This window comes from Mustela putorius, unplaced genomic scaffold (genome assembly GCF_011764305.1).
Source record: "Mustela putorius furo isolate JIRA1106 unplaced genomic scaffold, ASM1176430v1.1 tig00000145_pilon_pilon_pilon, whole genome shotgun sequence".
NCBI classification, from domain to species: domain Eukaryota; kingdom Metazoa; phylum Chordata; class Mammalia; order Carnivora; family Mustelidae; genus Mustela; species Mustela putorius.
The window spans coordinates 25965557-25980217 of NW_025421294.1; the positions used below are offsets into that span (position 1 = coordinate 25965557).

At 53.1% G+C, this 14661-nt stretch overlaps 1 protein-coding gene across 3 annotated transcripts in view; it reads right to left on the reverse strand.

Annotated features, from left to right (window-relative positions):
- Positions 1-11263: 11263 nt before the first annotated feature.
- CATSPER3 (cation channel sperm associated 3) overlaps positions 11264-14661 on the reverse strand; it is a 37446-nt gene continuing 34048 nt past the window's right edge. For all 3 annotated transcript variants that reach the window (XM_004744934.3, XM_004744936.3, XM_004744937.3), the window contains 4 exons: positions 13880-14020; positions 13413-13532; positions 12387-12544; positions 11264-11447 (listed from right to left, as the gene is read on the reverse strand). In XM_004744934.3, the coding sequence (XP_004744991.1) occupies positions 11342-11447; positions 12387-12544; positions 13413-13532; positions 13880-14020 (525 nt within the window). In that variant the 3' untranslated portion in view covers positions 11264-11341. The remainder of the gene's footprint in view (positions 11448-12386; positions 12545-13412; positions 13533-13879; positions 14021-14661) is intronic.

Here is a 14661-nt window from a genome sequence, read left to right on the forward strand (position 1 = left end):
TGACAGAGGAGACCGGGGAGCCCAGGAGACCCTGACCCTAGAATTGTCCTCTAAAGACTCTCCGCAATGTGGGATAAAGGGGCCTGGACCCTTCTTTTTGTGTTCTAGATCTTACTGATAGCTAACATCCGGCCCTTCCTGAGTGCCAGACCCCAAGAAGCACTTGATAGCAATTCCAGCACTCCCTCCTCGGGGGAGGGAGGGGCTCCTTATGTTTACACAGGAAGAAACTGAGGCTCAGAGAGAATCAATAGCTCACCTGTGATGCCACAGTGAATGAGGGACAGCGTTGGGACCCAGGTCCCTGGTCCCCTCCATGCACCGGGTACTCTCTTGGCATCTGTATTGGGCAGCAGGGGATGGGGGGAAGGGTAAACAATTATAGGAGCATCTGGGTGGCTCAGATGGTTAGGCATCTGCCTTCAGCTCAGATCATGGTTTCCAGGTCTTGGGATCGAGCCCCACATGGGATTCCTGGCTGGCTCAGGGGGTAGACTGCTTCTCCCTCTCCCTCTGCCTCACCCCCTGCTTGTGTGTTCTCTCTCTCTCTCAAATGAATAAATTTAAAAAACCTTTAAAAAAACAATTATAATTCATGTTGATTCCTATCACGAAGCTGGGCTCAGGTGTGCTCTGGGAGAGAGAAAGAAAAGGCCCCAGGCCCCAGGACTTGCCTGCACTGAGCTCACTTGGCTCTGGGGAGGAGAGCAGCAGAGGGCACAAATAACAGGGGGACTGAGGAAGCCCCGGGATGCTGGCAGCAGAATGGAGCGAGCAGGTGAGGGCACAGAGCAGCTTTCTGGAGAAGGCAGGACCCTGGAATATCAGCCATTAAATCCAAACTCCCGTCTCCTTCAGTACCACAAACTTCTCGTTTCCTAGACACGTGCTTCTAGTCTGCCTCCCTCTGGAAGCTCTCCTCGGCGTCCTCCCACCCCTGGCCGGCCTGCCTCTTTGCCGCTTTCACCACAGGAACCCGACTCTTCACACTCTCCATGTTGCCTTCCCAGGGCCCTGGACCCGGCCTCCCAGTTGGCTGGTGCTGCCCAGAGCAGGTGTCCCCCTACTGAGTGGCTGTAAGAACTTCAGGAGACTCAGCCCCCAGAGCCCAGCCAGGCTGGAGGATGGGGGTGCTGTGACCCAGGGCAGAGAGACGCTGCTGAGGAGGAGGTCAAGATGCAGGAAGCTGCATCGGGAGGGGGTGGAGGAAAGCTGCTCTGGCTGTCTCCATCCCGTGGCCCCGTTTCACTCTGCACTGTCCCCTGCTGCGCATCGGACATATTTTATTTCTCTTCCTCATCTCATTTTATAGATGAGGAGGCTGAGGCTCAGGCCTGTCATGTAACCTGTCTAAAGGGTACCCAGCTTCTAGGAACTCAGGTCCCCACCTGACCGCAGAGCCCACAGCACTCACTCATGTGGACAGAGCCTCCCAGAGGCAGGGCACCGGCAGCTGGGCAGGGCAGCTACTGTCACAGAGTCCACAGAGTCGGCGCGCTGAGGCGAACAGGTGTGGACAGCAGCACCTGGAGAAGTGTCTGCACATGGTCATGCTCACGGCGCATTTGCTGAATAAAAGAACTGAGGGATTGGGGCGCCTGGGTGGCTCAGTGGGTTAAGCCTCTGCTTTCAGCTCAAGTCATGATCTCAGGGTCCTAGGATCGAGTCCCGCATCGGGCTCTCTGCTCAGCAGGGAGCCTGCTTCCTTCTCTCCCTCTGCCTACTTGTGATCTCTCTCTGTGTCGAATAAATTAATAAAATCTTTAAAAAAAAAAAAAAAAGAACTGAGGGGCTGCCGTCCACAAAACAGATCCTGGCTCCTTCTCCCTCTCCCTGTTCTTCTCTCCTCTCTCTTGTCTCTTTCCTTCACCCGCACACACTTACTCCTCGCGCTCAGCACAGGCCGCTCTGGGCACGGCTTTTCAAGGTGAGATGACAGGGGCACCTGGTGACGCGGTCAGTTAAGCATCCAACTCTTGGTCGTGATCTTGGCATCCCGAGATGGAACCCCACACTGAGCCCCCCAACAAGCTCCTCGTTCAGCCAGGCATCTGCCTGGGATTCTCTCTCCCTCTCCCTCCCTCTGGACCTGACACCCACTCTCTCTCAAATAAATAAATAAATAAATATTTTTTGGTTTTAAACTGGACCAACCAAAAAAAAAAAAAAAAAAAACAACCCACCCAATTCAAAAATGGGCAAAGGATCTGAATGGACATCTCCCTGAAGAAGACAGACGCATGGCCAATAAGCACATGAAAAGATGCTCAGCATCACTACTCATTAGGTAAATGCAAATCAAAACCACAGTGAGATATCGCTATACATCCATTAGGAATAAAACAAGATACCAGGTGTCAGCAAGGACGTAGAGAAATTGGAACCCGTGTGCATTGGTGGTTGGAATGTAAACGGTACAGCTGCTCTGGAAAACAGTATGGCAGTTCCTCAAAAAATTTGACAGATTATTACCATATGATCTAGCAATTCGCACTTCTGGGTATTTCCCCAAAAGAAACAAAAGCAGGGACCCCAAAAGATAAGGTGTACACCTGTGCTCATAGCGGCATTATGCTATGGTGGGAGCCACCCAACTGTCCATCAACAGATGAATGGAAAAAATGGAGTCCATGCATACAATGGAATATTATTCAGCCTTAAAAGAGGATTTTTTTTTTTTAAGATTTTATTTATTCACTTGACAGAGATCAAAAGTAGGCAGAGAGGCAGGCAGAGAGAGAAGGAAGCAGGCTCCCTGTTGAGCAGAGTCCCACACGGGGTCGATCCCAGGACTCTGGGATCTGGGATCACGACCTGAGCCAAAGGCAGAGGTTCTAACCCACTGAGCCACCCAGGTGCCCCAAAAGAGGAGGATATTCTGATACCTGCCATGGACGAACTCCGAAGACATTATACTAAAGTGAAATATGCCAGACCCGAAAAGATGACTATTGGAATTCCACTCATCTGAGGTACTTAAAGTAGGCAAATTTATGCAGACAGAAAATAGGACGGTAGTTGCCAGGGACAGGGGGAGGGGGGGGAACGGACAGTCATTGCTGAATGGGTACCAAGTTTCAGAACAGAAATGTTCTGAAGATGGACAGTGGTGACGGTTGCACAACAATGTGAATATGGTTGATGCCGCTGAACTATCTACTTTTATCTACTTTTAAAAGGTTAAGATGGTAAATTTCACATCATGTGTATTTGGTCACAACTCTTTTTTTAAAAGATGTATCTGTGTTTATGTCCCAACCTTCTCCAGAGAGGCTAGAGCCCAGGACGTTCAAGGGCCAAGGCCACCGCCACTGTTGGTCTGCTGTTGATCGGAAAACAATTCCCTGCAGCTGTCTTTGACTGGCAGCCCACGCAAGCCCCCCAGACAGCTGACCCTCCCCTGTGGCCCTCAACCCATTCTCCATCCCTTCATGAAGCACAGCAGTGGGAACCCAGTCAGGACACTTCCCTTACCAAGTGTCTATTCTGCAGCCAAGAGAGAACAACTGGTATGGATAATTTTTCTCTATCAATTTAGCATAATATTAAATAACAGGTCTGCTGCTGCCTCTTTTTTTTTTTTTTTTTTAACTGAGCTTCTCTGCCAGAAAACCAAACAAGACAGGCTATAAAACAGTATTTAAGCACTATCCCATTCTTGCTCTTATATATGCACAGGGAAGTTTCTGGATATGCACAAAGTGTTAACACCAGCTGCCCTGGGGGTGGTGGGAAATGAGGGATTTTTTTTCCTTTGTCCTTTCCAAGCTATTTTCACTGGGCTTGTGTTACTTTTGTAAAAGTGACACGAAACAAAAGATATTACTTTAAAAATACCAAGGTCTGTGATCTTCAGGGCGGGGAGTGGCGTGCCTCCGGGACCTTATCCTCACCCCGAAGGTGTCAGTCATCACCTGCCTGCAATGACGTGTCAACCACCAGGATTCAGCCTCATTTAGGGGCAAGCCGGTGTGACAAGTGTCAAGTAAACCTTTACTGTCAGATTTCTACAGAAGTGAACTTTTTGTTTCCAAACACATTCTTCTTTAAATGGAGGTCAAATTGATAGGTGCTGAGAGGAGTGTTCAGAGAGGAGAATCACTCATGATGTTCTTTTTTTGCTAAGCAAAAAGGGCTCAGAGTTTAATAAACGGCTGTCATAGGCAGGGAATCTGTCCCTCTCCCTGTGTCCCCTCGCTGCACCCCCTCTGACACATGCAGGTCCTCCAACTCAGCAGCCTATCTACACTCCTACCTTGCCTACACACACACACACGTGCGCACACACTCCTACCTTGCCTACACACACACACACACACGTGCGTGCACAAACATGCATGTAGGGTGTGCCTGCCAGCCAGCGTGATCATGGAATCTTTATTAAAGAGGTCCAAATTACCAAGGTTTTACTACACTACTAAAAATAGTCATGCTTACTTAGCCTGCTTAATAAGCACACCATTTCTAATTTTTCTGCCTGAGTAAACTGAAACATCATTCCAGAAATACATTTTTACTGAAACAATAAGGCTTATTTTTTCTCCTTCGTTCATACCTTTTTTTCCCTCCTTCCCCTCTCCCTCCCCTCATCTCCCACACTCCTCCCACTCAGCGCCCCACCCCTACTCATTTTTAAATTTCAAAACATAAAGAGGAAAGTAACAGTAATTTGGACTTGGCTTTCACACAAAATGGGCCAATTTTTTTAAGTGTTGGTAATTTGTCCTGAAAATGGATATAGGGAGTGGGGCTGGGAAGGCTTTGAGGAATGGGGTTTTATGAGAGGGAAATGAGGCCTGAGCGTGCAGGACGGCGGGCTGCACCTTCCCTCTGTGCCTGGGACAGTGCGGGCACGTGCAAATGGCCGCAGCTAATAGCACCATTATTGCTTTTATCACATTATATTATTATTAGTCATCAGAATCAGACAAAGCATATTAACCCATTTAATTGAACCAAGGGCTTAACGTCCCAGTGATTTCACGGGAAGTCCTGGGCAAACCCTCCAAGACACTGCAGCCACGAAGCAGCCAGCCGCTTGGCCACTTGCCAGGCTGTGGCAGGGCCCGGCAAGGGTTTCCCCAAACTGTTCCCGCCTGTGGCTTCTCTGGGAACTTTCTAGGACATGCTGGGATGGATGCTTATCCCCACCCTTACTCCAGCCCTTCCGTGCACATACCTCTCTGTCCCCATGGATAAACCCAATCTACTAAAGGACAGATTTCCATGAACTACCCCACCCCCAACACACACACATACACACACATGGTTGGCCCGGGACCCCTCCTCTATTCGAACCCGAGCTGGCACTCCTCTGAGTCAGCAAGGCTGGTACTGAGCACAGGCACACACTACTCATCGTGAACGCCTGGCTTCTCTTGAGCTTGCTGCCCACCCCTTCAAAGCTCCTTGAGGTTCACATGCCACAGGTGTGGGTGCACACATCCCGTGCTTAACATTTCGTTCTGTGCTTAACATTTCGTTCCAGGTGAACATTGTGTGATTTTCCCTGATTATAGGATACATAGTCATTCTTAACATTTCTGAAGTTCAGAAAAGCATGTGGACCAACCGAGACATCACTGATTAAAACCTTCCAGACATCCCCCCACCTGTACACAGGTGCATTTACACATATATTATATGTGTGCACATAATATTACAGAAAGGATATCCTGCCACGGATTGCTTGAGAAGCCACTTTTTGGACTTAGGATAGTATCAAGAACATCTGTTCTTATCCAAAAAGTACTATTTTTAAGGACCACATGTCTACATTCATAATCATTTAACCAGCATCCTCACCAGTGGGCATTGGGGTAACGTCCTAATTTCTTTTGTTGTGTTTCTCCTCTAGCACGCCACTGCAGACATCCTTCTCCATGCGTCCCTATGCACTAGTCATCGGGCACATCAGGGTAACTCCAAGAGCAGATCTGCCAGGCCCCAGGAACATGCACATAAAACCCCTTTCCTGCTGACACGAAGGCCACGCCTGTGGCCACTGCCAGACATGGCCAAGGGGACCCATTCTCCAGATACTGGCCAGTACTAGCTTTTGTCTATCCTCTGCCACCTGCAAGAGAACAGATAGCTCATGGCCACTTTGCATATGTGGTTTTAATTATTTCTCCTCTTCAAAACAAAAACAAACACAAAAACAGATTGTATCGTGTACATTCAGTTCTGCAACTGGCTTTTCCCATCTGCCAACTTCCACTCCTTTTGGGCACGCTCATTCCAGGGTTAGGGGAAAAGCCAGCTACTCAAGACAAGAGATTCACCAAGTGCCCCCTTCGGGTGTCCACAGCTTCTATCCTTGCTAATGAGTTATCTGCAGGTGCGGCAGTGAGGGAACAGAGAGCCAGAAAGAACTGACTTCAAGATCACCACCCGAGAGACCAACTTTCTGGGTGCAGGAACAGCTGGGCTGCTCTATACGGCACTGCCAAGGTGGGCTCATCCCGCCCAGCATGTCCCTTTTGCCGGCCAAGCCTCAGTGTGGGCCAGCTTCACTAAAACCCACTGAAGGGTGACTTGTAAGCCAAACCCCAGGCGGCCCAGGCTGTAATTTCCCCATTAGGCGCTGGAGTCACAACCCATCTGCGCGCACCATCCCTCCATCTCTGAGGCTCCCAAGCCAAGCCAGGGGCTGCTGGGCCAGCAGACTTCGGACTCGGGCCCCACTTGGAAGGGAAACATGGCTTGAGTTTTAACGTTCAAAAAAATCGCTCTGGAAAGAAAGGACTAAGGCCGCTGGGAGGCTGTGGAGCAGAGGGTACCTGTGTAGCCTGCACTGAAATCCTGACTCTGCCGTTTAAGGACAATCCCTGCCAAGTGATGGTCCCTGTGGGGGCCTGCTGACCCACCTGTAAAATGGAGCTAACGACTGGTTACAAGATTGGCACACGGCTTTGCGGGAGAGTGTTGCAAATGCACATTGCATGACTGTGAGTCCTGGCTCTTCCTCCTTACTTGTACAGTCTAAGGGGAGGGGGGCGCTCTGTCACCTTTCCAAACCTCAGTTTTACCACCTGTTTAAGGGGAATCATGAAAAACACCTAAGTGTTGTGATATGATTCGGATGGTGTATGTGAAAGTATCTTGGTGGCAGAAATGCCAACAAAATAGATGGTAGCGTTTCCACTGTCAACAATGCGAATGGGCTGTACCCTCAGAGCCTGGGCCTGAACTCTGCTTGGACACGTCCTCGGTGAAGAGGTCTTCTCGTCTCACACCGCCATTCCAGGCGTCAAGGTCCTGTTGGGGAAGGAGGGAGTCAAGGGCCACATGTGCTGACCTGTGGGCCAGTGCGGGGGCCCCTGCTATGAGAACGTCATTGTCCCATCACCACCAGCTTACAGAGCTTGGAGTCAGTCCCCAGTGTCCCAAGAGTTCTGGAACAGATTCTCATCCCCCTTGGGCTTCTTCCACACCTTCCTTTGGAAACTTGGGTTTTGTTTTGCAAAGGGCTAGCCACACGTGGTGCCACCAACCCCGGGGGTGCTTCACCTAGAGGCCTCTGAACCCAGGTCGGGCTTCAGGTGGGGGTTCGTAAACCCCTCGTCACATTTCCCAGTTTTAGCCTGAGAGGTCTCTATTATACCACATGATCTTTGGGCCCCCGAAATAAAATCCAGATTCTATGTGGTCAAATCTATTCAGGGGCTGCCATTTTTAAAAGGCAGAGACAGCAACCAAAAATCATCTTTAAATGATTCCAACCACGACTTGCCTCTCTCAAAGAACATCCGGGAGGAGCCCATCCTCACTCCCCAAGGACACCTGTCGTCCCCATTTCTCCACTTTGCAAGCCTCGTGCTCCGGCTAGGTCAGAACCTCTGTGTAAAAGCCTCTGACTCTTGGCCCTCGGCTTTTACTTCCTTTTTCTCTCCCTGTCCCAGCTCCTGATGGTGCAGACCCATCAAACCTGGTCGGTCTCCTCATTTGCTCTCTGTTTTGCCCATTATCCTGGCTCTCCAGCATGGAGGAGACCAAGAGAGGACGAATGCTCCCCTCTCCTCCCTTTCCTGATCCATCCTGCCTCTCCCCCGTTCCCCAGCACTTTGTCACCCAGAGTCTACATTAAATCAAAGACAGAACTTGGGACGGTGAAGCGTGGGATGGACCAGCACAGAGAGAGCTCCGGGCGGTGGGAGTGGATAGGAGCGGGGCACTCACGTGGTGATAAACCTGTCTCCGTCACATTTACCCCCTTCTCCACATTTCCCAAGCACTTGGACTCATATTGGCGGCCATCGCCTCTCCCTTCTGGGCAGGCTACTTAAGAATTCAGAGCCATCCTCTCTCTTGAGAGCCTGTGAACCAGAGAGCAGTCCCCGGCAAGCTGGGCCAGGGACAGAGACCAAAACGGGGAAAGAGACCACTGAGAGCAAAGTCTGACTGGGTAAAGGGCTCTTGAATTAGAATGTGGCCTGTCTCACCCACATTTGATGAAAACACAAGGTGTGCAGTTCCCAGCATCTCTGTGTAGGATTTCTAGGGGCTGTTGGAATAAATAGGAGAGTTTATATTCTCACTCCCTGCCTGGATCTCCATCATATAGGGAGTGCTTCCTGCTGGTGGAATCAACAAGCAGTTAAACAAAAACAAAAAAATCCGGCCACCTTCCAAATACCTCCAGCCTTAGATTCCAGATCCTTCCCACAGAAGCTAGGGGAAGGCCTGAATGTGACCCAAAAAGACTCAAGCCCAGGTCCCCTGCATCCCAGTGCAGCTACCAAACCACCAGACTGCCAAGATGGAGATGAAAAAGCCATCTGGGGACAGCTCTGCTGGACCCAAGGCCTAGAGGGTAGTGAGAAGGGTCCTGCTTTCCACAGCCAGGCCTGGGCAGGGCAGAGCACTTCTGCCCCAAGCAAATCAATTGAAAGTTGTGGCCAGGCCTGTTTGAGTTGGTGAGAGCCCAAGTGGGAATTCCAATCTGCCAGTGTTTGCTCTGCAGACGAATAGAGCCAAACAGAAACACTGCTTTGGGACTTTGCGCCAAATACCCGCTGGCTTGTTCTGCCAGTAGTGCTGGGCTGGCCCTCTGCACGTCACCCTCTCCGGGCTTCCTGCTTGGTGACAGCCTTCTGCTTGTGCCCTTCAAGGCAGCTTGCCTTCCCCGCTGTGGCCCAGAGCCCTGTGCCTGGGGCTTCCCTGTGGGAACCCAGGCCTTCCAGCTCATTCCATGCCAGCTCCCCATGGAGACCCCTTTACCACCCACCCCCAATCCTGGCTCCTGACGTCTGCTTCCTGCTCTCGGTGCCATACTGTCCTCCCTCCCTAACCCTGACGTTGGCCCAGGCCTTCTCGGCCCCTGACCAGCATGGCCCGCTGAGGCTGGCCACCCAGCAGAGGCAGAGCTGAACCGGAGGAAGCACCAGCCACAGCTGCCTCCAGCCTTCTTCATGCTCTCACATGTATTTCATTCTGTCCTCAGAGTGGGTCAGTTTTATCAGCCCATTTCTCAGAGGAAAGAGCTGCATTTTCAGAAGATTTGGCACCTTGCCCAAGGTCACCCAATTACAGAATCCAGACCTCCCCGCTCCAAAACCGGAGCACTTTCCAACTTACCTCTCTGAGGCTAATTTTTTTTAGTCTTTTGTTCACTTCCAGGGGCTTAAGGCAATTCTCGGGATTCCTGGTGAGAGCAGGGGAATGTGTTTTCATATTCTCCTGAGCAACACAGGCACACAGCAATGCCAAGAGTGTCCACAGCAGTGTGAGCAGCAGGCTGTATTTGCTTTGCCCCAGGTCTGAACCAGAGCTGTGGCCTGAGGCCTGCCTGTCCTACAGGCAGGGCCACAACCCCAGAGTGCCCATGGAAGCCCCCAGCCTTCAGGGTCAGGCACCGCAGACATAAAGCCCTGGGCCGCTCCCCACTCCACGAGGGTTCACATGTCCTGCATACTTCAGTACCCTCCCTCTCCACTAAGGGCACTGGCATAAAGTTTTCTGCACCTCCAGAAAGAACGAGTCTACCTCTCCCGCCCTCAGAGGGCTCCCCAATAGCATGGTGACAGGTCTCACTCTTCAAGGCAAGCCTCTTCCACATCTTTACACGATGGGAGTGTGAACATTTACAAATGGCAATGATTTGACTCTCTTAGAAGACGCATGCTCTCTGCAGGCAAACAACCATCACTTACTCAAGGAAATGTCTCTCATCCAGTCTGGCTGGATTACTGATTACCAAGGCCCCCAAGAGGACCAGGACTGGACTGTGGGTTTTTTCATGACAGCACCGCAGCACCTGGCACAGCTCAGTAAACAGTAGTCGGATGCATGAACAAAACCACGAGGAAAGGTTTCCAAGTGCACTTGTTCCATGGCCTTGGAGGAGCTGTCACCCATGCCCACAGACCACGGGTCCATGCAGGGGGCCCTTCATCCAACCGCTCTCCGTTTTATCCCATGTGTTTTCCACTGACCCAACTGCCCAGTGGGTCTGGGGCTTTTTTCCCTCAACTGTATATGCTAGTGTCCCACCCCAGCTCTGCCCAGGACTCCCTTCTCCCTCTGTCAGACAGGGCCTGCTAAAGTAACAGGCCTCGAGAACAGCCCCCAGCAATGGGAGCAGAGGGGCACCACAGGCCCTCCAGCCTGGCCAGTCAGGGACAAGGGGTGTCAGCCAACCCTGCCTCACCTGTGCCTTCAGAAAATTCCATCACGGCTGGATCAAGGGAGCGTCAGGAGTGTGGCAACTCTGCTAGTCATGTGGCCAGGAGGGACAAAGAAGAAGGCCACCTTTCAAGTGAAAAGTCCTAACTGACCATACAAGGGGCAACAACCCAATACTGCTGCTCCTCTGACCCCTCTGGGAGGTCCCCCCTGCACCCACTGAGGGATCACAACCACCGTGAGCCTAGAGAAAAACAGAGCCAACTTCCAAACAAGGGTCGTCACGGGAGTAGGTGCATAGAGAGAAATGCTACTCTTCCTGCTGTGGGGCACCCACAAAGAGCCACTGTGGCTCATGTAGGGGGCTACTGGAGGTGGCTACTGGAGGCCCTTCTTGGTCTGGGGTCCTCCGATGGCTTTCCCAGGGGCCCAATGAGTCCTTGCTGCTGAGGTCAAGAGAGGAGAGAGCCAGTGTGGCCCCTGGATGAGCTGTCTGGCCAAGGGCAAGTCCTGAGCATCCTCTCCCCACCCCCCAAGCCGAGGGGGGAACAGACCGGGCAATTGGACTTTATGGGTGCCTACCGGGGCCCAACCCCCTGCGGCAGGGCAGTACCATGAGCTTAAGCAACTCAGAGAGGGCAGTTCAAAAAGCCTTTGTTGAACGAGGGCCTGTCACAGCCTGTAAGACCCCTTGGTGTCTGGGTGCCCACGTCCCCTATGTCTCTTCAGAGTTTTCGGAGGTCTGGGACCGTTTCTTCTGCGGCAAGTCTTCGAGCATCAGGCTCAACACGTGTGCGATCTCGTAGTACAGCTCCTGAAGCCTGGAGGTAGGGCCAGGGGGGAGGGCCTGGGCTTGGGGTGGGCTCCATGCCCCTTGAGCCCCCCCACCCCACCGCATGCCCACCCCCAGGATTCCCCTGCCTGGTCGTTGTGGTGCAGGGAAGAGCAAGGGCTGTAGAGGCCAGATCGGGCCAACTGGAATCCAGGTCCACTGCTCAACCCATGACCTCCGAGTAAGGTATTTCAGTACATATGTCAGGTTGGAGACGCCAGATCCTGGGCTGTAAATGAGGTGACTACGGGGCAGTGACCAGACACTGCCTAGCCCACTCTTAAGCCAAACATGGAGGTTCCCTGACCCCCTCCTTTGAGTTCCTCCAGGCCATGAAGCCCTCCAGGGGGCTTCTGTCATGAAGCCAGCCTATTGGTGCCCGTCCTCACTCAAGAGCTCACCATGACTCCTTAGCAGCTGTGCCCCCGCCTTTCTGCTCAGTGATGGCCAGGTTTCCTTCCAGCTAATGCACACAGAGCACAGCCCTGGACTGGGCCAACTCAAAGCCTCACACACTGCTTTTGTAGCATTGGCTCTTGTGTGACAGGTGGGAAAGGGGCAGAGACCTCCCCAGAGTCACAAAGGAATGTCATGGCATCACCAGGCCAGGAGCCTGAGCTCTTGCCTTGCTAACTTCTGGAAAGGGGGTGGTGAGGAAGGCCCTGAAGAGTCCAGGGCCCAGCACTGCAGGGCCAGTGAGAGCAGGCTGGGGAGGGCCAGGGAAGCAGGGGCCTCTGAGCCACAGGCCTATGCACACATGGGGGCCAGCAGCCCCAGGAAGGGCTGCAGTTCAACCACTCGCAGACAGAGCAGCGTCCCCTTGCTTTCCCAAGGCACCTGCTGTGCCCCACCCCACCCCCCCGAGGAAGCTTAGGGACTAGGAGAGGCCCCATCTCCCAGGATCAGGGGCAGTGGGGCAGGTACTGACTTGTAGATCGTAGCGTCCTGGTTGTCCAGAGTGGACAAGTAGACATCAATGAAGGGCAGGCTGGTGCCGAAATCATCCAGGACCATGGGGTCAGTGTGCTGCAGGGTCCTCTTGAAGTTCTCCACCAGCTCACTGAAACTTTTGTAGTCAGCATTTTTCTAGAGAGGATAGCATAAAGAGGGCAGTGAAGAGGAAGGCACAGGGACCCTTCACGAGGGGCCCAGGCATAGGCCTGACTCCAGCCCCAGGAGAGACCCTGCGCCGAATCACAGCTTCAGCTGGACTCCCTCCAAGTCTCAGCCCCCTGACCGCAGCAGCCTCATGAGCCACCATCACTGACATGAGGACAGGTGACACAGAAAGGAACCAGTGAGAGCCTGAGCATGGCTCGGCGTGGTCTCACCCCGCCCTGCACAAACTCAGGCACAGTCAAGACAAGCAGATGACTCCAGCTCAGAGAAGGGGCTCAGGAGGGATGCACTGGCTGCATGGGGGAGGGGAGGGGGAACAGGGGTTCAGGACCCAGCAGAGCACTCAGTGCCCGGCCTGAGGAGGTCAGAGAGCTTAGGCTGAAAAAAGAAGGATTGCCCCCAGGCTTTCACAGGCATACCCCTCTGGACGGAAGATCTCCAGCCTGCTGTGCTCATCCTAGTTCCACCTGAGAAAAACCGGAGTTGAGGAACACCTGTCAGGACCTCCATGGCCTTGCCCAACGCAGTGGATGGGCCCCCTATGGATGCCCAGTGGCCAGGGGGCCTCTGTAACAAGAGCATTCCAGACAGAGGGCCTGGCAGTGGAGTTGTGCCCAGGAAGAAGGGAGAAACGATATCTATAGTCCTCAATTCCCTAAGAGGTGCAGAGAGATACAAAAATACAGAGAATAAAGCCCAACTGTGGAAAACACAGGGCATCAGAACCTGCCCTCCCTAAGACCAGAGAGGGCTAACAGCACCTGCTGCCTGCATGGGCCCCAGAGCCCCCTTTGTCCATGGGCCTGCCCCCCCACCAAGCCTGGCGACAGCCTACCTGCATCTGCATCAGCCTGCTGACCTCTTCCTGCTGCCGCCTCAGAATCACCTGCTTCTCTCCCATGAGCGCCATGTGCCTCTCGGCCATCAGATCCAGCTTGAACTTCTTAAAGGAGGCCTAGAGAGGGGGGAAAAAGGGGGAAGATACAGGCTCTCACCACACACCCACCCACCCCGTCTTTCTTCTTCCCTAGACTCGTGTGGCTCCTCAGCAAGGGTGACACCATACAGGGCCGGCCCCTAACTCAAGCTGCCATCCGCAGCTGCAAGGACTCCTCAGGCCCCTGTCCTGCTGACCACCAGCACAAGGCAGGGAGATGCCCTGGCCCAGGGAGAAGAGCAGGGCTGGGCAAGGGAGGGCCCACGGAACCCCCTCCCCACACACCCCCACCCCGGAAATGGGGGCCTGTGGCTCTGCCTGCCACGAGAGCGCCAACCCGGCCATCCTGATGAGCGCAGCCTCACCTCAGTGTGAATGATCATCACACCCACGAACATACTGAGGAAGATGAAGGTGGCAAGCAAGATGAAGATGATGGTGAACGTCCGGCTGAGAGCCAAGTTGCGATTGTCCAACTGCTCCTGCAGGTCTGTCCAGCCATCGACCTGCGTGGTGGGCAAGGCATGGTGTGCCGAGTGCCAAGGCCCCACGGGGAAGGCCTCCCCATTCCCTGGGCTACAGCAGCCCTGGCCCCACTGAGGATGCAGCTGGCTCTGCCTTCACATCAGCCCCACACCACCACCCCCAGCCAATGACCCTGGTCTATGCATGGTGGCTGGGGACGCAAGGCTCCATGGGGTACAGACGCTACTAGCCAAGGTGCCCTGGGGGCTCGTTTCCCAAAGGACTCCCATCCTTCCAGGAAATACACTGCCTCTCTACAAGGCCCTCCTATGCAAAGACCCCAGAGTCTACCCTTCTGGACTTGGGCACTGCAGACCGATTTTGGGTGGAGTTGTGACAGCCTAGTCCCAGAAAGGCTACGTGACATGGCTTTCATTTCTAAAGTAAACTTGATTCAAATGAATTATCTTTTGAGAACTCCTTGAAAGTTTTTATAACCCTGTGGGTCAAATGGGAACGCTTTAGGGAGCCACAAGATCAGAGAGAGGAATGGACCCCTGGCCAGGGCCCTGGCATCTGCTTAGCTCTGGAAGGCCAGCCCAGCTAAGTACCTGAACATGAGGACGATCCCATGTGAGGCCCAAGCTGTCCACACACCCACACCAGCTGGCACCCCCTTCCT